At 42.9% G+C, this 26,874-nt stretch overlaps 1 protein-coding gene across 2 annotated transcripts in view; it reads right to left on the reverse strand.

Annotated features, from left to right (window-relative positions):
* Positions 1–553: 553 nt before the first annotated feature.
* sh3tc1 (SH3 domain and tetratricopeptide repeats 1) overlaps positions 554–26,874 on the reverse strand; it is a 33,112-nt gene continuing 6,791 nt past the window's right edge. The window contains exons 3-19 of one of the 2 annotated variants that reach the window (XM_080486677.1): positions 24,548–24,678; positions 23,321–23,426; positions 19,339–19,479; positions 14,963–15,161; positions 14,782–14,858; positions 13,915–14,110; positions 13,678–13,808; positions 9,883–9,921; positions 8,441–9,787; positions 6,883–7,023; positions 6,584–6,805; positions 6,321–6,501; positions 3,640–3,790; positions 3,280–3,402; positions 2,696–2,846; positions 1,947–2,143; positions 554–1,863 (exon numbers count right to left, since the gene is read on the reverse strand). In XM_080486677.1, the coding sequence (XP_080342803.1) occupies positions 1,612–1,863; positions 1,947–2,143; positions 2,696–2,846; positions 3,280–3,402; positions 3,640–3,790; positions 6,321–6,501; positions 6,584–6,805; positions 6,883–7,023; positions 8,441–9,787; positions 9,883–9,921; positions 13,678–13,808; positions 13,915–14,110; positions 14,782–14,858; positions 14,963–15,161; positions 19,339–19,479; positions 23,321–23,426; positions 24,548–24,678 (3,785 nt within the window). In that variant the 3' untranslated portion in view covers positions 554–1,611. Of the gene's footprint in view, positions 1,864–1,946; positions 2,144–2,695; positions 2,847–3,279; positions 3,403–3,639; positions 3,791–6,320; positions 6,502–6,583; positions 6,806–6,882; positions 7,024–8,440; positions 9,791–9,882; positions 9,922–13,677; positions 13,809–13,914; positions 14,111–14,781; positions 14,859–14,962; positions 15,162–19,338; positions 19,480–23,320; positions 23,427–24,547; positions 24,679–26,874 lie in introns of both variants that reach the window. The other variant, XM_080486676.1, reaches the window with a different exon arrangement.

Genomic DNA, 26,874 nt, shown 5'->3' on the forward strand with positions numbered 1-26,874 from the left:
GTTTGGATATAGTAATGCATTAGATTACTCATCACTGAATATAGTGGTCATATTAGAGTAATGCATTACTAATCAATGGTACCGGTATCACGGGTAGTGATGTGTTTCAATAAGGTAAGCTGCTCTGCAGGGTTTACGATTGGTCAGGTGCTGCAAACTCCGCCCCTGTTATGTGCTTGCACACGGATCCCGATGAGAAAAGCCCGGATTGAGTTATTGAGTTAATAACCTGCTTCTTGTTGACGCTTATCAGGATTGCCAACGTCTGGGTAAATTAATCTCTGTAATAGCGAGATATCTCGGGTATGTTAATCCCACTGCGTAGTTCGGGCCTCTGATCTATCACTGCAGACAACGTATTAGTATAAAACAGTACCGTTGTTAGACTTACATTCAAACAATTGGTTTTTAGGTTTAGTATATCAATAAAGTCATTCTGAGCCTGGTTAAAATCTTAGGTAATCGTTTTTTTGGGGGGTCTTTTTTGAGTGACAGTCTTGACTCACTTGTCCTGCTGTGAAGCTATAAAATATCGAAGAAGCACAGAAGTATAAGGGCTGCAACTCAAACATCATTTGAAATATACACATTCATTTTCATTTGTACATAAAACATTAATTGGCATTTAGATCACAACACGTTAGGCATCCTCCTAAAGGTGTCCCCCACTCAATACCTGCTGTGAAACATGATGAAAAATAAAGTCATTTAGCTGTAAGGGCATCCAAAAATAAAAAGTAAAGAATGGGGGGGGGGGGGGTTCCCAGTCTCTAATGTCACCACCACAGTTGCATGTTCCCTCAAGGTGCCTCTTCAATGGGGTCCCTGGAATTTCCAGAGATGCCCCTGCTAATGATAGGTGGGATTTAATATTTGAGCTCATGCAGCAGTCTTGGGCGTCTTTCTGCCATTGGACAGAGGCTTTAAATAGACAGGTTTTACCGTGTCCTGTAGATTTGCTGGAAACATCAAATGAATGTTACATTTAAAGGACACCCGTAATACACTGAAGTACAGGTCCACTCTGAGGGTTATTGCAGCTAAAGTGGTCATTCCCTGAAGGCACGAGCAACAGACTGCTGTGGAAAGCCTGATATATTTCTTTCATGAACCTCATCCTCTCATTGTGTCATCTCATTCCATCTTCTACAGCTGTGTGCTCCTGATAACATCAACATGCCATCGCATACACAGAAAAGAATGTGAGTGGCACTTAGATTGTGGTATTTGTGGTCTCTGTGGTCACTGATGCATATTACACTGTATGAACAAAATATGTGGAAAAATCTCATTCAACTGAATTCAATAACTTCCTATGACTTTCATTAACCTTTCAAATGTCATTTTCTGTATTAATTGTGCATTTGATCTGCATCTAAGTCATTTGTATAGATGAAACCAACAAATCTAACCAAATACTACAAAACAATGCTAATAATCATATCCTTCTTGAACTTCAGCAAACCAAGTTAGTTAAATGAAACCAAATTTAATTTAATTTGACAGTGCAATCAACAACTAGTGATATTAACTGTTATCTGTGTTGTAAATAGAAGAGTTGTCTAATCAAAAATGAGTTGTCTGTACCAAACATAACCCGTTAAGAGTCTCTTATTGTCCTTTGTTCTTTTGCTGTGGGATACTGCCCTGCAGGTCTGAAGAGATGTTAACTCTCCTCACATTTAGCTCTGCAGCAAATACTCGTGCTCGCTGGTAAAAGAAGAGGGAGAGCTCTCGGTCTACAAGGAAGTTATGGTAGATGGTGGCAAGACGCGTGCACAGCTGAAGTTGGGACTTCTTGTTGCCCAGATCAATGGCCGCAGCCAGAGCAAGGTGGTAGTATCCAGCAGCATCGAAAGGATCCTGTTGACACAGAAGGGATATTTAGCATTTGCTGCCATGGCTACAGCTAGAGGGACTTCACACCACCCATCTTACAGCTTTACCTTCAGATCATAGAACATGATGTCTCCCAATGTCTGGTAGACACAGACATAGTAGAGTGTTTCCTCATCGTACTGTAAAGGTGTTGGACAGAGACTGAGGGTCTTCAGGTAATAGTGCTCAGCCATTTCATGCATCTCCAAACAGTGGAACAGGGAGGCTAAACGGTGGGAGGCCACTCGTTCGTTTAGTCGCTGACCTGCATGGAGTCAAACATAACATTAGAGGCCGCAGTTCGGTTATAGCATGTGTGCAAACAGTAGTTAGGCAACTGTGTGTTTCTGGCTGTAGTGTTGGTTCACAAAGGGCTTGTGTAACACTTTTACTGTCTCAAAAGTGCTTTACACTGTTAATCACGTTCACTCATTCACAAACTTGGCAAAGTCAATGGTCACAGAAATGGCTGGCAAGGTTCTGGCTCATGGGCAGGAAGAGCGGACGAGTGGACTTAGTGCTTTCCAAACAGAAGGCCATCTCACAAGTGCTCAACTTAAATTGATGTCTCGGGGTCTAATGCACTTATCTAAGTCTATTTTTGCTTTCTTTGGGTTTTGCGTGCTGAATCATACCAGATACATTTTGAAAATGTCCCCTACATTAAGAATTAACAATAAGAATGAAAGCATAACAGTAACTCAATGCACTTCACTCTTTATTGGCTGACCTCCCCTGAGCTGCAATACCGCCGTTCCCCATGATCCCACGCTGCAGCGTTGCAGAGTATTGCTATGTGTGCGCGAACTCTGCGTACCAAGCATGACACTGATGTCCAGTGCAGTCTGAGCAAACTCCACTGCTTCCTCATGCTGGTTAAGGCGAAGCATGACTTCAGTCAGTTTATTACACAACCTGAGCCTGGTTTGAATGCTGCCACTTTTCACTGCGATGGGCAGAGCTCGGTCCTGCAGGGTGGAGAAGACAGAGATGTTCAGCATGTACAGGCTGGAAGACAGGTTTTTCTGAACTTGGTGTAATTTATTGGTTTTTAATCAACAACATTATGACCACTGACAGATGGTGATTTATCCATCATCATGTCTTTAACATAGTTTGTTTTAGTCGTGTCCACAATTGATAGATTACAAATAGAAAATTGAACAAATGTAAGGGTTTGAGCACATTTGATGACATTCACATTGTAATGGCGAGATAACTGGGTCAGAGCATGTCCAAAACTGCAACTCTTGTGGAGGATTCCCAGTCTACAGTGGCCAGTATATTTTCATAGCAGTCAAAGGGAAAGAGGGAAACTGAAAAGCTCAGGAGGCTCATTGACGTGAGTGGTCCAATCCAACCGACAAGCTACTGTTGGTCAAACTGCTGCTCGGACTGTACCCTGTAGTAGGTGATAGCCTTCTCTCGGTCTTGGCTGCTGTTGAAGAAAATGTCTCCTGCAGCTTCCAGAAACGTCAGAACAAAGCTGGTGTCTCCTGTGCACAGAGCGACATCCTGTGCTGCCTGTAAATATTTATGTCATGCGGCAAAAAAAAATAAATCACTCACAAACATATTAAAATTCCACTTTTTCAAGCATTGAAACGGCCATTGCCTTTTTACTATTTCTAAGTACAAGATTTACATTTTATCAAAGGAATGCATTCTTTATATTCATGTCAGTGTGTCTCAACATATTTTTAATTTGTGTTCAGTTCTTGAGGAGTTTGATATATTGTGCTGGAATGAATGACTTCAGACCTGAATGTAAATGTCCACCAGCTCGGTCTGCCCCAGCAGGTGGTAGATCCTCCCTGCTTGCAGCCACCCGTAAGCTTCCTTCTCCCTGCACCCCAGGTCAATGAAAATACCCAGACTGCTCTTGGTGTCGACCAGGGCCACCTGGTACGCCCTGAGAACATTCAGACACTCTTATGCAGGCAAAAGTGAGCGTGAAATCACCCACTGAAACAAAAGGTTTCATTGTGGAAATGTAAATGATCACAATCGTCAGTAAAGTCTGAGTCTGGGTGAACGTTGGTACTTCGTGCTGCTGCGTCTAACTGCCATTGCTCTCCGGGTCACATGAAGCTCTTACATATTTCTGTCACGAACCAGAATCAGGTTCAACGGTGAGCTTTATTTCAAAGTCTTACAGGCACAGATGAAAGTGATCCAAGCAGAAGTCCAAAAAATGAGCTGAGGGTCCAAAACACACGAGTAGACACGAGGGTAACACTGACGACGTGGAACATCTAGGCTCCGTTCACGCTGCAGGTCTTAATCCTCAATTCCAATTTCTTTGCTGGTATCTGAGTTTGTTGCCTGATCATTCACATTACATTTGAAACACGACCTCGATCAGACTGCCGTGTGAACATGATCAAACCCGATGGGTTCAGTCGACAGAGCGCATACGCAGAAGACGCTGTTGACAGAAGTAAATATGGATGGTCAGCACCAGGGTTGCCAGACATGACTCACTGTTTCCAGCCCAAACAATGTAAACCCCACACTCCTGAATGAAAACCAGCCCAAATTTCAGCCTGTGTAGAAATCATGTGAAAACCGTGAAACTATTATAGGTGTAATAAAGAATATATCAACGAGGAGGCAGCCGCAGAAAAATATCCTAATTGGTACCACCTATGATCGAGGCCTGGGCCTGGTGTGAAACAATCACAATTGGAGCTTTGACGCGACAACAAACAGGTCAGAGATGAGTCACTTGTGAGCAAAAAACGTGAATTGAGTCACATTTCTCTGCAGTGTGAAGGAAGCCTCAGACGCCGGGTACGACGACAATCTGGCCCAGATACATGGACGCTGGAAGTTAACGAGACACAGGTGAGACGAAACAGAGACCACAGACAACTACAAAGTAAAACAAGAAGGACAAAAACACACAGACAAGACAAAGACACACGGCGAGTACTGACAATTTCTGGACTTTGCTCTAGACCTTATTATCAAAATGTAGCAAGGTCATGTTGTGAACCCGTCTTACCATCAAAACAACTGAATATTTAGCAGTGGATGTTTGAACCTGTGGCACATAGGCGGGCTCCTACCCCTCACCTGGACAATGACAGTTACTGGATACAGATCGTTTCTCTATCATGTGGATCATGAGTTTTCTGCTTCTCTGGACTGTCCTGTCCATATTATCAAATCTATCTGCTGCCTTGCTTCAATACATGGCTGCCTGGCTCCTTCAGCTATGTTTTCACCCGTTCAGTCCTCCCCCGATACTACACCACCATCTGGATAGCGCCCACCTTCCACACTGGAAATACATCCACTCACTGCACATGCACTCACTCACCTATTGTTTCCAAGATTGTAAATGGATTTCACTTATATAGCAGATTTCCACCGTGTGACCAGTTCCCAAAGCACTTACATTTTTTAATTAAGGTGCGTTCACACAAGTACTGTTTGATCTGGGCCAGAGTTCATTTCAGGGACGTTCAGGGAAAGTCTGCTTCATTTGTTCAGGTGTGAACGCTCCCCTGAACTCTGATCCGGATCAAAGAAGTGAATTCTGGTCCACCTGAAAACATGGGTGTCGGTTCACTTGAAAGTCAACTGAGGTTCGGTTTGCGGCCAATGTGAATGCATCAGGGACTATCAGGGGACTTTCCAGTGGACGGAGCAAGAGGACGTGATGTAGAGCGCAGTGCATTTTGGATAGTAAACAAACAAAGCTAACACCGTGAATCTGAAGAACGGAAAACAGATGCAGAAAGAAAAAGTTTGAAAATATCTTGTGTATCTAGTAGAGTAGTGAGGAAGTAGTGAGCGAGGCGCTCATTGATAAATGGGCGGAAGACTATACTGTATATCACAGATGCTTGTGGCAACACAGATTATTAAAGTGATTCTGAAGGCTATTTAGTGTTTTTAACGATTTCATCCCTCAAAACAACGTTGCTTTTAATATTGAAATATTGAAAATGAAATAGTGAAAATAAAGACGTGTGTGTGTGTGTGTGTGTGTGTCACAAATCTGTCATCACTCAGAGACCCTGCACCCTACACTGAGAACCACAGATATACAGTAAATGGTATAAAAAATGTATTTGCTGAGTAGTAATGAGGATGAATGGGCCAAACTAAAATTTTGCCCTGTATGTGGCAACATTTTTGTTTGGCCCAACCAAATCTCACTCCAAGGTATTTTGAAAAGTTGGCAGCCCTCCTGTTTCAATGTTTATTTTATTGTGTTGTTTTCAATATCTTTAATGTAGCTACCGTGTATTTGTTGAATGATTCCGTGATCTATCTGATTACGTCAATCGGTTTGGGCTCCACTCACCAGTGTAGTGGGAAAAAGCAACGGTGATCATCATTCCAGTTTAATAAATAAATTAGAAAACACCATTAAAAAATCTTATGTGATTGTTTTATCCCTCTTTCAGGAGTGTATCACTTCCACTCACCTCCGTGTTCCCACAGTGAGGTAGAGCTTGCTGAGGGCCACCAGTGCCTCCCCCTCCTGTCCTCTGTCCCCCAACTGTCTCAGCAGCTGGACGTGGTGCTGGCTGTAGATGATGCTCTGGGCCTGATCCGGACTCTCACACCCATACAGACGACACAAATGTCTGGTTGCTCTGAGCTGACCTGACAAAGAGTAAAAGAAACAAATAAATAACAGCGTATAAAAAGGAGCAGATTGAGGTGAGTGTGTGTCTCTCACACTTACAGTCTAACAGGTTTGCTCTGATTGCCAGCAACAAAGCCCACTCATAGCAAGCCTTCCCATAGTGCAGCTGCTGCTGCTGGACGTAGTGCTGTCCCAGCTCCAGCAGCACTATGATGAAGTTTGCATCCTGCTCCTCCTCACTGAGCTCAGAGAAGAGCTGCACAGCCTCAGTCATGCGCCGCTGTGCCAATGCTTTAGCTCCCATCTTCAAACACAGCAACCCTACAACACAAGGACAGATACACACAGTCACGTCACAGCCCTGGAGCTGAACAATCACACACTGAAGGACATCATACCTAAGTTAGACTGAGCTACAGCCCAGTTTGCCATGTCCTCATACTCCTGGCAGATGTCTACAGCCGCCTCGTAGCTCTCTGCTGCCCTCCGCAGGTCACCCAGACACCGAAGTGCCACGCCACGCATATTGAGAACCACACCTTTGTTGGGAGGAACACATTTACTTCAAAAGATATCAAATAACCAGTTGTTAAAGCTCAGCATTCAGTGCATGTTAGGTAACCACAGATTCACAAATCTGAATCAAAAGGCTGAATTAAAATGAATGAAATATGAATTTTGATTATTTGTTTTAATTATAATTTGATTATAATTTATTTTTACATTTCTGGTAGCTTACAATAACTATAGGTTTGAAAGTGTCAGCATGTTGTGCTTTTCATAGCCCAAATGACTCAACACCGCTATTTGCTGATATGGCAGAGAGGCTGCACAAGTCACTCACTCCTGCACTGTCTTACTGTGAAGGCCACACCCTCTCCCAAAGGCCACACCCTCTCTTGAAGTCACACTGCTGCTCTGCCTTTGCTCTTCATATCCAGTGTCTGGGTGTGTTTGCTCATGTCAGTTCCCCAACGTGAAAATCATTTACATAAAAAGGCAGATCGCTACGCTGCCTTTGGACATAACCGTGCTATGCTAAATGCTATTCGTACGTTCACAGTGAATCGATACAGTGCTGCTACGCTCTCTAGCTAGTTGGCGGATTGACAGGCAGGATGGCAGGAAGACATTTTCACAACTTTCTTTTGCGGACAAACAGCAGCTTTTAAAAGATGGGAGACCAACACCTGAGCTACCAGACCTCCATCAAAGGAAAGCTCAGAAAATTGTTTGTACTTTCTTGCGAAATTGAGGAGCAGACGCGCAGCAGGAGTAGTTTCAGCACCGCAGACGCTCAGTCGTCAGAGTTGTTTTCATTTTCTCCGTGTTTCTGTGTTTCCAACACAAACAACGGATGTACTGCCATGTCATGAGATATATCTTGTTGGGAGAGTCTGGAGACTGCTTTTGAATAATTGTTTAAGTTCCTTTAATGGTGTTTTACGATCTTGATTATATTAGATTAACACCTGCCAGCCGAAACATATTGTAGCGTCACGGCTGATCGCTGCAATGCATTATGGGAGTGGAATGGCGATGTTTCAAATGTCTTTATTTGGGGTTTTATTAGGCTTGTTAGTGTTGGTAGTGATTGTGTTGTGTTGTCTTTTTGTTGCTTAGTTGGTATAGTTAGGTTGTTGATCTAGTTTAGTTAAGTTTAATATTTGGAAGGTGGCAACCAGGAGTGAAGAGGGTTTTATGTGTCATGTCCTTCTGCCATGGTGGTCCCATTTGTGTCAAAATAAAAGCCTTTACTGGTTGCAGTTGGTATGAAGCACAGTTACATTTGTTAATACTATGGATTACTCATCACATATGTATCTGGAAAATCAATTCAACTTAAAGCATGAGTGCATAAAATGAACGTTGACCTCATGCTTCACCACACTGCAGGTTCAGATCACATGGTCAAGGTTGTTCAGATGTACTGAGTGGCATATAAATCTCACTCACCTTCCTGAGGCGTTGTGCAATGTTCCGGCAGAGAAGCCAGGACACAGTCCAGAAGGTCCAAAGCAACGACTGGCTGCTGGTCTTCAATGTGAAGCCAGGCCAACCAGATGAGGGTGCTGTTTCTTTCTGCCACAGAAATAGAGCTAAACTGTGAGGGTGGACTGTCACTGACGAGATCATGCATGAGGCGGATAGCATGTCCAACCATCCGGTGCTTGTGGAACAGCTGGCAGAGAGAAAACGTTAGATGGTGATTTAGAATATTGTACCAGTCACTTGCTCCACTTCGGAGCTTCGTCAGAGCGAGAGCTCGGTGTAAATATGGAACCGCCTGAGGAAAGCTGGAGATGTCTTGCTCCGTGGCCCCACAAAGTGTCCTGACATTGTCCAGAAGGAGGAGCATGCAGACCAGGCAGTCTGGCAGTGAGACAGAGACGTCAAGAGAAGCTCTTCTGGCTGAACTGACACTGAGGTGCGGAAGCTGGAGTTTGCTGTAAAACCTTCCCAGGGTCAGGTAGCCATGACTGGGAGATAAGCTCCAAGTTCTCTGAGCTTCGTCACAAAGGACAAGAAGTCTCTCCAGATAAGGAACGACCTGAGCCTCCTCACCTCGGATCCAGTGATGCTTCGCCAACAGATGACAAGCCCGCGACTCGGCCTTTTTGTTGTGCGACAGAATGGCTTTCTTCAGCATGTATTTGAGAGGGCGGTCGTTCTGTAAGCTCTTCAGGCAGCCTGGGATTCCCAACAGCAGAGCAACAAGCCGTTCAGTCACAGTGAAGAAGCTCTCCTTGTTCTTCTGCAGAAGGTAAATGTCAGCCAGGTGGGAGTAGATGCTGGTCAGCAGCCTGAGGTCTGTGAAGCCTTCCCGGGGGACACTGAGGGACTCCTCAAAGTAAACCCGGGCCTGGCTGAACTTTGACCTCCCGGCACAAAGCTTACCCAACAGGAAGCACAGTCGTGTCTGTGACCAGAAGAGTCGTTTCATCCGGGCTGTTTCTCTGGCAACGCCCAGAAAAGCAGTGAGCTGGTCCTCATCAGAGTGACCTTCAAACATGGAGGAGGAGAGGAGTTCAGGCGTGAGGCCGTACAGACCACCAAACTCTTCTCGGTACTCCCCGCCTTCCAGAAAGGAGAAGAGGGGAGCAAAAACTTCTTTGTTCTTGTTTCCCTCTACGATGGGGTGCACAGTGAAAGGGCCTGGCGTTTCAGCTGGAGGAACATCAGAGTCTTTGCTCCCATTCAGGGTCACAACACAATCTGGTGACGGGTCTTTCCTTTGTTCCAGAATCTTCTGGACCTTTCTTTTTAGCTCTGATGGCTTAATATCAGCTCTGCTTGAAGAAACTGCTGCAAAAGAATGATAGGAAGGAACTTAATTCAGAGTTGGAATCTTCAGACATATTTAAAAAACTATGAAAATACTCTGACCTATCACGTACCTGAAGTTTTCTTGTCCGAGTCTTGGTAAGTGATCACGTCTGCAATTAAGCAAAAATATTCAAATAAAATTCTTCATTCTCAGTGAGATCTATTTAAACCTGATAAATATTGCAAGCTAAACTTATTTTGAAATAACTGCGCCTTTGATTCAGCTATTCCAGATGAGAAAACAGATTCAGACCTCAATCTCCAGGAAAAGGAAATGTGACGCACAGCACTTGGAGGTGAAAGGATATAAAAGACCACTTTTGAGCTCTCGATGCTTCTAGGTACCTGTTACTCAGTGATGTGAAACTTAAGCAGTACAGCTCGGCATCATTACTTTACATTTGTGCCTTCTGATACTTGAAAAGACCAAACTGTGATTCTGTTCAAAATGAACAAATAAATAAATAAAATGACAACCATTTTTAAGAACTTTGTAAGCTGATTCAACACAGCTCAAAAAGACAAGCCTTAAATCTACTCATTTAAATTCCTAATTTCCACACACTCGGATGATTATCACAAAAACCTGACACACTTTAGACTTCAGACTTTGCTTTATTAATCCCTTGGGATGACTCCGTCACCGAGTGAATCATCGCTATTCTCAACTGCTATCATGAAGCCAGACAAAAGATTAAATTCATTTGACGAGTGCCACGTGTAATGTTCATGTTTGTGCTCAAAAACTGATTAGAAATTTTGTAAAATATTACAGTTGTTTGTCAATAATAGATTCAGCACACTGTAAAACACTTTCTTAACTGAATATTTAGGCTGACTGATGGAGAATACAAGAACATCCCTGTTGCTACTGGTCTTAAATGCAGTAATAAAGTATTCATTTATTATGAAGAACATATTATTTATATATATATATATATATATATACGGACTCATTTGCTGCATGCAGTATGTTTGTATTTTAGAATTTAAGCCACAGCAGCCCCGTTTCAGGCCACCGTGGACAAAACGGGATGGACGTGAGACAACGCAGGGGGACGGGATGGGCAAAAGTAATAGGTCGTGATTGCCGTGGGCGCCGTGCCATGCACCGCCATGGTGCGGGTGAGAAACCTAGTCGCCCGTAGCAAAACAGGATGGGCATCACAAAACATGGCAGCACGTAACTGTCCGTAACAGAACTTGGAGGCGGTCCGTTGTTGGACGGGAGGCTTACAGGAAGTGACGTTTAGTGCGCGTTCTATCACGGTTGTTTCACGTTTGCTTCGCGTTTTATCACGTCGCACCGCGCTTCGTCACGGTTCTCACGGCGTGGTTACGGTGTATGGTAGCTGTTTCATCACGTTCAATCAGGGCTTATCCCGGCATGTGATGGTTTGTGGACCCCACGTGTTGCACTCTACTCCGGTCAGCCACGGCACGCACAGTCCGGGAGGAAGCTCTGCCATCGAAAAAGAAATCAAGAGGTATGAAGGCCACGGCGCACTACGTTTGGGGCAAACGGGGCTGCCGTGGCTGCCAGGAACATAGTGTAAACCGAGCTTTAGCAGTTCCTCGGCACACCAGAGAAAGTTCCTTTCCTCCTGCAGTGACTTCATAATGTTCACTGTGTTCAGAGATTCTTCCTGTTACTGAGTGAATTGAAATGTAGAATGTTGTTTAAAGTGATTTGTTATCGGGCCTTGGGGGGGTGTTTGAGTGTTTGAGGGACCTGGAGAGTGTCAAACGGGTGGAGTGAGAGAGGAATGAATTTGATTTAGTTGTAAATATATTTAAGTATTTACCGTATTTTTCGGACCATAGGGCGCACCGGATCATTAGGCGCACTATAAATAGCTGTGTCAATTTTCATAAATAAGGCGCACCGGATTGTAAGGCGCATCAATTAAGCGAGACAAAACGGCCAGACAAGTCAAACATTACTCAATTTATTTATTATAAAGTCAATAATTAAAACATTTGTTTTAAATAAAACATTTTTTGATTGTAATTCATGAAATACTAAATAAACTCAACAATTTCAATAACTCAACTCATTTTTTAGTTTTTATTCATGAAATACGAAATAAACTGAATAATTTCAAAAACTCAAAAAATTCAGCTATAACTCGTGAAATACTATACAATACACATACTTGTCAGTTCATTCCTCTTCCGCAAATCCTTCAAAATCTTCGCCATCAGTGTCTGAGTTAAACAGTTGTGCGATGGTGGCGTCAAGCACACCTGTATCCCTCTCGTCCTCATCCGACTCACTCTCGCTGTTACTTGGCTGCTCCGTGATGATTCCTGCCTTCGTGAACGCTCGAACTACACTTGTCACGGAAACCTTGGCCCAGTCATCCACGATCCACTGGCAGATAAGCGAGTAGCTTGCCCGGCGTTGCCTCCCTGTCTTGGTGAATGTGTGTTCGCCGTCTGCCATCCAGCGCTCCCACGTTGCTCGCAGTTTAACTTTGAACGACCTGTTGACGCCAATATCCAGCGGTTGGAGTTCTTTCGTTAATCCACCGGGAATGACGGCGAGCTCCGAGTTTGTTTTCTTTACCTGGTCTTTGACGGCGTCAGTGAGATGGGCGCGCATGGAGTCGTAGATCAAAAGGGACGGAAATGTGTGGAAAAAGCCATTCGGTCGCTGCACGTAAATTTCGCTCAGCCATGCACTCATCATCTGCTCGTCCATCCAGCCCTTTGCATTTGCCTTGACAATGACGCCAGCTGGAAACTTTTCTTTTGGAACAGTTTTTCTCTTGAAAATGACCATCGGTGGTAGTTTCTGGCCGTTTGCCTGACTTTTCGTTCCCTGTGGTGCGGATAGACACCGTGCTCGTCCCCGTTTTCTCGACCGTACGGTTCATGGGAATATCAAAGGTGAGTGGCACTTCATCCATGTTGGTTATGTGCTCTACGTGGATCTTCTTTTCAGCGATCTTTCCCGCGCAGTAGGTGCGGAAAAGGGCTAGCTTTTCAACGTAATCTTTTGGCAGTTGTTGTGAGATGGTAGTTCTTGTGCGTATGGAGAGATTACGTCTTTTCATAAAACGAAAGCACCAAGAAGGGCCACCTCGAAAGTCGTTGATTTGCATATCACTCGCTACTGCTGTTGCCTTGAGTCGTATAGTGACAGTAGAGACGCTTCTACCCGCTGCTCTCTGTTGAATGACCCACTGTTCAATGTTGTCCTCCAACTTTGGCCATCTTGCTTTGTTGCCGCGGAAACCTTTTTTAGTCTTTTTTACTTGGCGCAGGTCGTCTGCTTGCTTCCTCCATTTACGTACCATTGATTCGTTAATATTAAATTCTCTCGCAGCTGCTCTATTTCCATGTTGATCTGCGTGACTGATGGCCTTAAGCTTGAATTCTGCTTCGTAAGCGTGTCTCTTCACAGGAGCCATTTTAGGGTCATTAAATAAACACAACAATATTACAGTACATAATGTGTATTACTCCGCGAGGCGGCAAAATCCGATGGGCAAAATACTCAGCGGCGCAGCTAGGTCCGTAAACACAGCTGGAAGTGATACACAAGGCGCACCGGAATGTAAGGCGCACTGTTGATTTTTGAAAAAAATATGGACATTTAAATGTGCCTTATGGTCCGAAAAATACGGTACTAATTTTACTGACCCACATATCCACCAACATAAGTTTCAATTGAAAGATTTGGCATCAAATAGTGAGATACAATAGAAACAGTTAATTACTTGCGATCAATTAATTACAATCCCAACATCAGTCAAAACATAAAGTTGGATTTCTCTGTTAACCTGTGATGGAGGAAAAGCAGGTTCTGGATATACGAGACATGAATGAAGAAAAAGTGAGACCCTAAAAGTTTCTCTTACCTAGTTTGTAGTTGTGACCCGTATCATTCAAAGATCGTTTCTTCAGTGCGGTGACTGACTCTACAATGACTTCTTTCTCTTCTTGTTTGAAGCTCATCCACTCCTCTCCGTCCAAACAAATATCTGCCGAACTACAATAAAGATGGAGAGAATTAACGAGAGTGGAGGATGTGCAGAATGCTTTCACTTTCAAATAACTCAATCTGATTGTGGCCCAACGTTCTGTGAGAGACTTACTCGTGGATTTCAGTTGAAGGTTTTACCAAGTTGGTCTTGACCAGGCCCACTTCTCCTGTCGTCTCCTTCCTCCCCGTGAACCAACCGAAACAAGACACCAGGAATCCAACGATGACGATGCGATCACCAGACACCACGCTCAGCTCATCTGGGCCCTCAGAATCATACTCCTGTGTCGCCACACAAATACCTGTGGCTGGAGAACGTCGGGGATGAATACAGGTAAAGCTGAAATATTAATATTTCTTCTACTCAGACTGTAAACTCTCTGACAAACATTTGTACACAGGACATTCTCCAAATGCACAGAACTGTTTACAGCCAGGAAACCCAAACGCCCACAAAGATGAAGAACTGGGAAATAGACCCTCAATAAAAATCAATGTATTCGTCATTGGAGGCTAATCTACTAAAGGGACATGCTGAAGATGAAGTCTGAAAGCCTTTAGGATGTAGAAAGGCAGATGAGAATATGTTGCTCCCAATTTGTTCAAAATACCAGGAAACTTTAGGTCAATAGATTCAATTCCAACACACAATGTTGATTAAATACTTTTGTAAATTCTGTTTCACCCTGTGATGCCACTCAGCTCAGTCTTCAGCAGATATACTGCTGTTATTATGAGGAGAGTAATTCACCAAACTGGCCCACCACAACTTTTATTTATAAACTTTGTTAGAAGATATTTGAGGTGCTGTGCCTAAAATGTTGACTTTGTGACAGGTTAGATTCTTTTATTCACAATCAATTGTTAAAATGCTCTGATAATTCTGATAACTTCCTTCCCGCGGAGCCGCTGGTTCTATTTGGCGCTATAGACATGAAATTTAATTTAATTGTTTGATTAATCAGGTCACAGCACTCACCAAACTGCAGAGGGAACTCACAGGAAGGTTTCCCATCACCAACTAGAATGGTTTCTGAACAGGACCTGAGGAACCACCTGAGGGCAGAAGGGATCATGTGACTACAGAGCACAAGACTTTATTTCTTCTATAGTGTGACGACGGAGCTCAGGTAAGATGCTTCTGCATGGACGAGACTCACTGATGAAAGGGGCTGACGGGCTCCAGGGCAGGTTTGGGTGCAGTACCTCGAGCTCCATCAGCCAGGCACAGGACGGTCCAGCCGGAGCCCAGGAAGGGGGGCTCGAACTGGGCAATCTCACCCTGCTCCAGGTACAGGTCTCCTGCAGAGGTGGAGCTGTCAAACATCTGATTGGAACCACAGCTCGCAAACCATGAGCCTGAGGACAGGTAAAGAGAGAGAGATGTGAATGAAATATGAACGATATATGGAGCAAATCTGATGTTCTGATACGTATTGAATTGTCTGTAAATCAGTAAATGATCCGACAGTAATATTCACCTTTATTTATATAGCAACAAATACAACACAGTCATTTCAGAGCACTGTTAGAGAGAAAACTCAACGATTCCACATGAACAAGCATAACCAACTGTGGGACGGAAAACCATCAGTTGTAAGGAAGAAACCTGCAGAACCAGGCTCGGGGGGGGTCAAAGGTGATCGTTTGTTATGATTCAGACTAAGGTCTTGACTTACAACGACTCCTCTAAAACTGTGATTATCAGTGTGTGGCTCTGTTTTCAGCGGGCTGCAGGCCTTTACAGAGACAACTAGAACGGGAACTCAGTAGAGCGCATACCTTTTCCAATGCCACATTTGTCACCATGGAAACCAATGGATTACACGTTTATTTGATCCACCGCACTACTCCTTCCATCGTTTGTCAGGGTCGTTTGAACTGCGTCATGTTGTTGCAATGTGAAGGTTAAAGGATGTTCTGCTGGTTTCCATTCTCTTTGTTACTTGAAGAGTCAGTGGGCGTGTGATTGGCTGAGAGTATAGAAGGGGGCGGGGAGCGAAGTTACACAGCAGAGGTTCCTATTCTTTTATGTGACTTTTACGTGAGTAGGGGTGTGGGATATGGCGACATTAGATAGGAAGAATGAGAATGTGTTGACGATCTGACATAGCAGAGATCCTAGAATCGTCTGTAGAAGACATTTTATATGTTGCAGTTCTATGCTGTGCAGCAGCACTGCAGCAAAGAACTGCAACATGTAGAACATTCCAATGTCACAGTACTATACTGATGCGGTGACGTATCAGATGTTTCACGCGCACCGGACCAACCAATCATAGCGAATTACAAGCATGTCTGTTTCGGTTGTGTAGCGAGGAAGTGTGGCTGAAGGCGAAAAGGTGGAGTTGGTCCTGAAAGGAAACTACACAGCCATTGTGTGGAAATGGTTTGGAATTTTATAGGATAACACAACAACAACAACAACAACAACAACAACAACAACAACAACAACAACAACAACAACAACAACAACAACAACAACAACAACAACAACAACAACAACAACGGTGACTTGCCCGTGGCTGCGTTGCACAGACACAATTCAAATATAATCTGCCTAATCTACCGCTTTCCTTTTAGGAGAGAAAAACTGTCAGATGTCTGAGCAGTATGTTTTAAAGCTGTTGGATTTTGAATAATTAGGTTCTTGCCAATGGAGTTTAATTGTTTAAATCACTGCACTTTAAGAGAAAATATAAGATGAAGAGGTCAATGGTAGTTCAGTTATGTGAGCAGATGTGACCGATTCTACATGAGGGAACCGTGTAGTCTATTGTAATAGAATACACGTATCTGTCTTTGGTATATTTCCAAAAATATCATTTTATAATCATGATTGTACATTATCATATATACCATATACCTGTATGATATATAATATATAATATATATAATTATATGTATTTATACCTTTTCAATAGATAATTAGCCTTAAATTCCCCCTTGTGGGATAAGTAAAGGTGTCTGAATCTGAATAATATAATAGTGCCACCATATATTATTTATACATGGAGAAGAGGTGGTATTTAATAAGTTATACTTCTTTCCACTCCTTTATGGAAATGCAAAATGATTCTATTTTACTGTTGCTGAGTCAATGTTTGATTGGTTAAATATCTTTGGTTTATTGGTGTGCACTGTTGATTTTCATATTTCAACTTGAGCATATTCAGAATAAAATGTGTAATGAAATAAAATAACCTCAGTTACTTAAATTAGCATTTTTATTTGACTCTTTTCTATCAGCTATTTAGTGTTTTGGTACTTAAATCATGTTTAAGTAACTGTGTTAAATAATATTTTTGCAGAATTTCCTTACTTTATACCAGTTGATAATCATAATTTTCTCATTTTAAAATAAGTTTGAAATATTATTTGAATTGTTTTATATTTTGTTTTGTATTTTTTATTTTACTTTTCACATTCATGTTTCACTGTTCATGTAAAAGCTACTTCAAAAGCCAGGCGCAGTTTAGTTTTTATGTTTCAAGAGTGCACTTTATCAGTGTTATTTACCTTATAGCATGTTTATGTTAGTTGCACATGTTGGCAAAATTGCACAAATTATATAAATTAAAATATGTTCAGAAAGGTTCTTTGGCCTAAATTGTCTTTTATCTTTTCTGTTGGGGCTGTTTTACTTTGGGAAATGGTTTGGTTGCTGTTCAGAAACGTTCAAATTAAACTCAAAAATCAATGTAAAAAAGACTCGTGATAAAATCGGGATCGTGATTTTATTCCCAAAAAATCGTGATGTGATATTTTTGCCATATCGGCCACCCCTACGTAGGAGTGAGTTGGCATGTGATTGGCTGAGAGTGGAGACAGGGGGCGGTGCTAGCAGTGTGCTAGCAGTGTGCTAGCAGTGTGCTAGCAGTGTGCTAGCAGTGTGCTAGCAGCGTGAGAGCAGCTGGCTAACAGCAGCGCCAGCCCTGACTGACGGCGCACCGCGGAGCTCCAGCGTGTCGACAATGGAGCAAATATCACCCCTGAACCATTCTTGCAATTCGGGTTAATAGTTTTTGCGAAAACACAAACCAATAAATAAATAAATAAATACACAGGGACAAAAACATTACCTTCGCCTCAACTTTCATTGACAAAGGTAACAGTCATACAAGTGATTGTAGTGTCGTCTATTCACACTTCTCACCAGTAGTGGGCGATAATGTCTTGTAAATTGATGGCCACATTTTCACACTGTAGAAGAAGATCTAAAATTTGTTTCATAATTTAGCCTGATGAAACGCGTACATGTCGCATAATATTAAAGATGAATTGCATAATAATGACGACAATGAAGGACTAAAGCATCAGTGTGTTTTCAAATTGGCACATGAAACACTCAAAACTGGAGCAGCGTGTAGCTCTACATCTTAAAATGACATACCATTTCATTTCATGTTTGTGCAGAGTAGTAAACACTTTAGTATTTTATTAAAATACAGCTAATTAAACATTAAAGAGAATATTTTCTTCTCTACATCTACAGTATTTATGTATTGCGGGTTTATTTTGCTTTAATTCAATGAACCTTGTCATTTATGATGTGATGCTGATTTTGCATGTTCTTGTTCTGCTGTGTCTTTTTGTGATCTTGTGAGTCGTCCTGCGGTTTCTTTTTCACATTCTGTTTGACGTTCATTTTCCTTTATATTAAAGGACCTGCCCGTTTCACCAATGTACGTTTTGTTAAACGATTTACTTGGGATTTCATATATTACGTTGCATTTGTTCTCCGGGTCTATTTTGTCAGAGGAGGTGTGTGGTTTCACTGCTGTGCTGTTTTGTCAATATTCGTTGTATGGGTTCTCTAACCCTAACCCTCGGATGTATGGGATGGTGATCATGTTTTTGTTCTTATCTGGTTTTTCTGTGTGTTTTGTTGTCCTTTGTTTTCTCTTTTCTTTATTGTCGACTTGTTGTTTTCCTTTGTTTATGGCCCATTTGGGATACTGACTCTGTGTGAGTGCATTCTTGATGTGTCTTTCCTCCTCTTGTCTGTCTATTTCATCTGTTATGATGGCGGCCCGTTCATAAAGTGTTCGGACAACGGAAAGTTTGTGTGCTGTGGGGTGAGCTGATGTCCAGAGGAGGTACTGGTCCGTGTGAGTGGGTTTCCTGTAAACTGGGATTTTTATCCTGCCGTCTGGTCTGTGGTGAACGTTCATGTCCAGAAAGGAAAGGGTCCTGTTAGTTTCCTCTATGATAATTGTATTCTTCCAGTGTCTTCAGTGTTCCAGTGTGCTGGTGCTGTGGCTTTGGTTTCCAGGTCCTCCATGAAGAAGTTGCTCATTATTGCAGATAGTGGATCCCCCATTACAAAACCCTGTTTTTGTCATCACATGCCAGATGACGCTCTGAGGAAGGCTGCAGATGCAGCCGAAACATGTCAGCCAGGTCAAATCTTTCCTGCAGCGACCTGTCGTTATACAAGAGTCTATAATATTAGACTACGGTGCCAGATGTGGATTCCAGCTCAGCTGGAGATTGTGATACAGCGTCCTATGTTGTGAATATAACCCCCTCCTACCTTCGTGCATAAGGATGCCTTTGTAGAAGAGGTCTAGTGTTTCTTCTTCTATGGAAACCTCGATCATGACGTCCTCCTCTAAGGAACTGAGCCAAATCGTCGGATCGAACAGCAGATCCTCCAAACAGTGACCCAGAAAACCTGAAGGACATGAGGGCGAGTACAGATGTGACATGAACAAAGACACTACGGTCATTTTGACTAAAACTCTGATGTGATTTCAACAGTTGCAGAGTCAGGCTGAAACACAAAACCAAAAGAGAAGAGGCTGGTGATTGTTTTGTTTTTTACGTAGAGTGATGACATTAACCAGATCAGAGACTTGCATGCAGAGATCACAGTCTAATTAAACTGCAGTTCAGTCAGGGGACATTCACAGAAATCAGTCCATGAGGCAACACAGGCAAAGAAAAATAAACAAGAAATGAATGGATGGTTTATTTTGGTTACAGTTACAGTTTCAGGGCAAAAGTTGAATTTTAGTGCATTCAGTTCATAGAGCTTTGAAGTTCATGCACACATGTTTTGTGAATAGTTTATTAGTTTTTTTCTCGATAGGAAGCTTTATTTATTATTCTATTAATTCTTTTCTGGAGTTTAATGAGGGTATATATGTGTTCTATATGTACTTCCCCAAACCTCAACACAATAAATGGCATAATAAGTGAGGAATACAATATGCACAAACTTTACTTGTTCAGAAAGTCACTTGTTTTATAAATACCAATAGTTTTAGATAATTCATTTTTTATATACAGTATTCTATATATAATATGTGTCTTCCAACTGAATTTATCATCTAGGATTACCCACAGGAATCTGGTCTTTTACACTCTTTCAATTCTTATTCCATTTAGGATCAATTGAATGTCACAATTGGTCCGAGTCCCACCAAATACCATACATTTAGTTTTATTTTCATTTAATGATAACTTATTAATATCAAACTATTGTTTTCACGTGATCATCTCCTTTCCTACGTTTGTCAACAGTACTTTAATGTCTTGTCCTGTGCAATATAAAGTTGTATCATCTGCAAATATTATACATTTCAATTTATTAAATAGTGTACAGATATCATTTAAATAAAGTATAAATAACTCTCCACGAAGCTGCAAGCGGTTTGTGTACGCAATGTTCACGTGCACCATCGCAGTACGACCTCCGGTTCCCCACCTTAGAAACCAGAGAATCAAGTGAACTTCCAGAAGCTACTTCAATCTCTGTGTGGAGGAACCGGGTTTCGGAACCGAACTTCACCAGAACTCTGTCTTTCTCTTCTCTCTCCCTCCTTCACTAACCCGACTTCACGCGCGCCCCGCGTGAGCGCCGCCGCTCGTGTTATCTGATGGAGATAAGCTCACACACATTTTATGGTTTTATGGTTTTGCAAGTCAAAGGACTTAAAATGTACTATATTTGTCATTTACTAGCAGTATTTCTGAATACATGTGTCATAGCAAGAAATACTTGACATTTCCCCAGTGTTCCACCTCTCCATCTTGTGATCCATCCTTTTTTTCTGTATTGATCCAGCTCTTTAATATCCCTGACTGTTTTCACTCTGGCCTGTTCTGCTGTGCCATTTAGTAGGATCATTATTTTGCAATTTCTTGTCCATGTGTCTTGAGTCCGCTTCTCCTTTTTCAGGATTCCAGCTTGCCTTGCAGTTTCATCATTTCTTTTAGTCAGATGTTCATTTACATAAACCCGTGAGCCCTTCATTTTTCCCCCTGCCTTAACACCTCAATTTTGTGTTTTCTATTTCCAAATGGAATGATGATGTTGTGTGGCGAGCAGCTATATTCCGACTGTCTATGTGAATGTCTTCGCTGCTGAAGAAGTTGATGACCTGCTGCTCCAGTGTGTGTAGTTCACCTCTTGGTGCTTCCTCACCCTCCCTGTCACCTGCTGTTATCCGTGCATAGGTACAGTGGTTCTCACCAGGTCCTCCATCCTTGTGTTCTGCTCCAGATCATCCACTCTTCTTTCCATTACTTAAATTTTTTGGTCTTTTTCTTTGAGGACAGCCTTCAGCTGTTTTACTTTGTCTATTAACTCCAGGAGGCTTCTCTGTTGCTTCGCCACCTTACTCAGTTCCTCTGACATGAAGTTCAATGATTTTTTAATCTCCTCCATGTCTCCCAGTTTCTTGTAGCCATGATTTTCAGCTGCTGGCGTGATTCACACCCCCGTTACTGTAGCGTGCGTGTTGTTGTACTCCGGCCTCAGACACCGTGGCGTGCACGCCGGCGTGATCCGCACCACTGCAACTCCGACACCGTGGCGTGCACGCCGGCGTGATCCGCACCACTGCAACTGCAACGGATCGTCCTGGCGTGCTGGGTGTGTTGGCTATCAGGGGTGTTGGCTATCGGGGGTGTTGGCTATCGGGCGTGTTGGCTATCGGGCGTGTTGGCTATCGGGCGTGTTGGCTATCGGAGGTGTTGGCTATCGGGGGTGTTGCTATCGGGGGTGTTTGCTATCGGGGGTGTTGGCTCTCGGGGGTGTTGGCTATCGGGCGTGTTGACTATCGGGGGTGTTGGCTATCGGGGGTGTTGGCTATCGGGGGTGTTGGCTATCGGGGGTGTTGCTATCAGGGGTGTTGCTATCAGGGGTGTTGCTATCAGGCGTGTTGCTATCAGGGGTGTTGCTATCAGGGGTGTTGCTATCAGGGGTGTTTGCTATCAGAGGTGTTGGCTATCAGAGGTGTTGGCTATCGGAGGTGTTGGCTATCGGAGGTGTTGGCTATCGGGGGTGTTGGCTATCGGGGGTGTTGGCTATCGGGGGTGTTGGCTATCGGGGGTGTTGGCTATCGGGGGTGTTGCTATCAGGGGTGTTCGCTATCAGAGGTGTTGGCTATCAGAGGTGTTGGCTATCAGAGGTGTTGCTATCAGAGGTGTTGCTATCAGGGGTGTTTGCTATCGGAGGTGTTGGCTATCGGGGGTGTTGGCTATCGGGCGTGTTGACTATCGGGGGTGTTGGCTATCGGGGGTGTTGGCTATCGGGGGTGTTGGCTATCGGGGGTGTTGCTATCAGGGGTGTTGCTATCAGGGGTGTTTGCTATCAGAGGTGTTGGCTATCAGAGGTGTTGGCTATCAGAGGTGTTGGCTATCAGAGGTGTTGGCTATCAGGCGTGTTGGCTATCAGAGGTGTTGGCTATCAGAGGTGTTGGCTATCAGAGGTGTTGGCTATCAGAGGTGTTGGCTATCAGAGGTGTTGCTATCAGGGGTGTTTGCTATCAGAGGTGTTGGCTATCGGGGGTGTTGGCTATCGGGCGTGTTGACTATCGGGGGTGTTGGCTATCGGGGGTGTTGGCTATCGGGGGTGTTGCTATCAGGGGTGTTTGCTATCAGAGGTGTTGGCTATCAGAGGTGTTGGCTATCAGAGGTGTTGGCTATCAGGCGTGTTGGCTATCAGGCGTGTTGGCTATCAGAGGTGTTGGCTATCAGGGGTGTTGGCTATCAGGGGTGTTGGCTATCAGAGGTGTTGGCTATCAGAGGTGTTGGCTATCAGAGGTGTTGGCTATCAGAGGTGTTGGCTATCAGGGGTGTTGGCTATCAGGGGTGTTGGCTATCAGGCGTGTTGGCTATCAGAGGTGTTGGCTATCAGAGGTGTTGGCTATCAGAGGTGTTGGCTATCAGAGGTGTTGGCTATCAGAGGTGTTGGCTATTAGAGGTGTTGGCTATTGGGCGTGTTGGCTATCAGGGGTGTTGGCTATCAGGCGTGTTTGCTATCGGCGTCAAAACAAAATGTTAAGACAACCTGACAAACAAACGGTGAGAAAGAATAGAATAGAATAGAATAGAATAGAATAGAATAGAATAGAATAGAATAGAAAAAGGTAAAAAAAAATGTGTATTCTTGATAAACTTGAATAAACTGAGCAATCTTGAATCAGTCAACATGACATCTGTCTCATCATCATGAAGCTGCATTAAACACAAGTGTTGCTCCATTTCCTCCTGGAGTTGCTTCATACCTGTTGTGTAATACGTGGTGAACTTCCATATTTCTTCAAACGATTTAAAAGTCACATAAATGACTTGATCCTCGCTGTTGATGGTGACAAGTTGAGCATTCAGCTCCTAAAGGAAGAGGAAACATGAGAGTACCAACAGGTTATCAATGGTTTACTTTATTTAATTTACAAAACATGTTCAGTACTGTCTATAACCCAGCCTAACATCATTTCACTTTTGAAGTTATGTTGGTTTTCAGAAAATCTTTTAAAAAAAGAAGAAAAAAGAAACATCCACAGAACAATGCAAAAAAAAAAAAACACAAGATACTGAAGAGACCATTAAAGAAAAAATAATAAATGAATTCTGTAAAGAATTCTGGATGTTCAATTAATTGGAAATGTAAAACCATGAAATATCTTGGAGTTACAATAACAAAGAGACTTCACAAACTATATAAAGCCAACTATAATGTACTTGGCCAAAACATTCCAAAAAAGTATACAAAGGTGTTGGACTTTTCCCCTTGACGTTACCTCCAGGAATATGCTGGTTAAGATGAATATTGTACCAAGGTTGTTAAACTTTTTTCGGTCTTTACCAATAATGATACCTGAAAACAAATTTATCTCCTGAGACAAAAGCATATCAAGGTTCAGTTGGAACGACAAAAATCCTAGAAGAAGATATAAAACTCTTCACCTTGCAAGGAGTCAGGGTGAAACGTCCAAATCTACAAGATTATGTTTATGCAGCGCAGCTGAGGCCTGCAGTATGTTGGTGCACAACTGACTATGAAGGGGGGGAGAAATATATAGAAATGGAAGTTACAGATTTACAAATTCCAATTTTGTTGGGTAACAAAGAACAAATAGAAATGATGAAAAGGACAAGAGGCTGAAATATTCTTCCGTTAATGCCGTTCAATGAGGACATTCAGCTAAACGTGTCGTCGCTGGGCAAATCAGGTAATGGGCCAGAGAAAGTTACGGAGTCTGACAACATTTTTGCAAACTTACACACTGATGCAACTTTCAGTTTTGTGACCTCCAATTGAAGTAATTATTATATTATTATGTATTAGGATCTTACAGTATTTACCTTTAGCCAGTAACGTCAAACAAGGCTCAATGTCGCCCGTTCTGGCCCCTGGGATACACTGTGTGTGTGTGTGTGTGTGTGTGTGTGTGTGTGTGTGTGTGTGTGTGTGTGTGTGTGTGTGTGTGTGTGTGTGTGTGTGTTCATACCATGAACAGAGTGTTGACCTCGGTGCCGTCAGCCTGCAGAATTCTGAGTTTCCCTCTCAGCATTTCCTGCGACTCCTCATCTGCAGGAAGATGATCTGGACCTGTGACCACATGCAGCAGCACAGGCACAGCTACACACACACACACACACACACACACACACACACACACACACCCACACACAACACACACAACACACACAACACACACAACGCACACAACACAGTTTTAATCTGTCATAATGGCTGAATCAGTTTAACACAGAAATCATGTTGCACTTCTCTTATTTTAAACCAACAGGGAGCCTATCGAATGTATTCACCCACTTTGATGCTTTCAATTCAATTCAATCTTACTTCTATAGCGCCAGATATGACATAATCTTTTCAAGGCACTATTACAGAGAAAAAACAACAATTCCACATGAGCAAAAGTGGAAAGGAAAAACTCCTCTTTAAGAGAGGACGGCCTTGCAGAACCAGGCTCAGAGGCTTTCTGCTGTTCCGTTTGGGGTGAGGGGATAGAAGGAGAGACACGGAGAGGACAAACAGACAGATTATGGAGAGGGATTCACACCGTGGTTGGACTACAAGAGAGAGAGCTTTGGTAGTGACATGTCATAGTGACAAATGGTGAGTGAGAAAGGAAAGAGGCTCATTGTCTCCCAGCAGTCTTAACCTATGGCAGCTTAACTAGAAAATGGTCCAGGGTGTCCTGAACCAGCTCTAACTGTAAGATTTATCAAATAGAAACATCCATACCATAAGTGAGAACAAGATCAAGGGTGTGATTGAAATAACGACTGGGTTCATTGACTTGTGTGAAGTAATGAACCGACATCTCTGGTGGATGTCAACATGAATGTTAAAGTCACACACTATCATGACTTTGATTTCTGTATTGAACTGGAGAGAAAGTCTGAGAACTCAGATAAGAATTCAGAGTATGGACCTGGAGGACGGTACACTACAACAAGTAAAAGCGGCTGCTGGGTTTTCCAGTGGGAGTGCATGAGGTTCAGAGGGAGACTTTCAAAGAGTTTCTGGTCATTTTTGGTTCTTTTGATTGAAAAGACTAGAGCTGTAAATGGATCCTCCTCCTCCTCCTCCTCCTCCTCCTCCTCCTCCTCCTCCTCCACCCGTTTCACGAGGGATGTGATAATTAACGTTAGTGGTGTGAGTTGCTTCAGTTATCAAATCACTTCACACGACAATGTTTCACGTGACAACACCTAATCCGTTAAAAGTGTTGCGTTTACGCTGCAGCAGCAGTCACACTGACAACGATGTAGTTAGTATGCCGGGCCATGGGAGGGCGCTGTCATTTGTTTTTGTATTGAAACCACACAGACTGTGCTATCAGGGGAGGGTCTCAACTATAAAACCACCGATATGGACAATAAAACTAGAATACAGACTGCCAGTCATTCCACTACAGATCCGCCATGTTTTTTTACAGGCATATGAGCAGTAGGAATTATTTTCAACAGGAGGGGAGGGGGGAGAGAGGGTGAAAGAAATCAAATATTTGAGATATTTGATTATTGTGGGTTTTTGATCAGCTACAGAGAAAGTATTCAGGGAACAGACAGTCTCTACAGGATAAGTAGATGTTTGGTTTTTGGAGGGTGACAGATGCGAGGAAGCAGCCTGTAAGACTGTGACACTGTTTTTGACTCCTGGTTTGGACTCTGGGTAGTGCAGGATTTGAGGGGGTATAATAACTGGAGATATTTCTAGATGAGAGAGCTGCACCATCCAAAGTAGGTTGGATGCCGTCCCTCCTCATGAGACCAGGTTTTCCCCAAAAACTGCTCCAATTGTCAACGTAGCCCACATTGTGGCGGTTCAGTGAGGACATTCGGCTAAAATGTTGATGCCCTTGGATTGTGTTAAATAATATGATCAGGAATGGATCAATGAACATAAATGACCCTCAGTATTTTAAAGACAATGACACCATTGTGAGCAACACGGACGATGTGGTTGAAGGGTTTAACAGTTTTTTTGTAAGTGTGGGACCCAAACTGGCAGAAGAAATCGATAATCCACAGTCAGAAGATGGAGAGAGGAATATTGTGGATTTGTTAGACAGCAACCCAAACTCAATGCTTTTGAAAGCAGTAGATGAAATGGATATTATTGACATTGTTAGCAAATGTAAGAATAAAAGGTCTACAGACTGGAATGACATTGATGTGGCTCTAATTAAGGCAGTCATTGGTGTAATGGTAAAACCCTTAACTTATATTTATTATTTATCCTTCAGAACTGGTGTATTTCTGTGTAAAATGAAAACTGCAAAAGTCATCCCTCTATACAAAGATG

This window comes from Lipophrys pholis (genome assembly GCF_963383615.2).
Source record: "Lipophrys pholis genome assembly, chromosome: 18".
In the NCBI taxonomy this organism is placed as follows: domain Eukaryota; kingdom Metazoa; phylum Chordata; class Actinopteri; order Blenniiformes; family Blenniidae; genus Lipophrys; species Lipophrys pholis.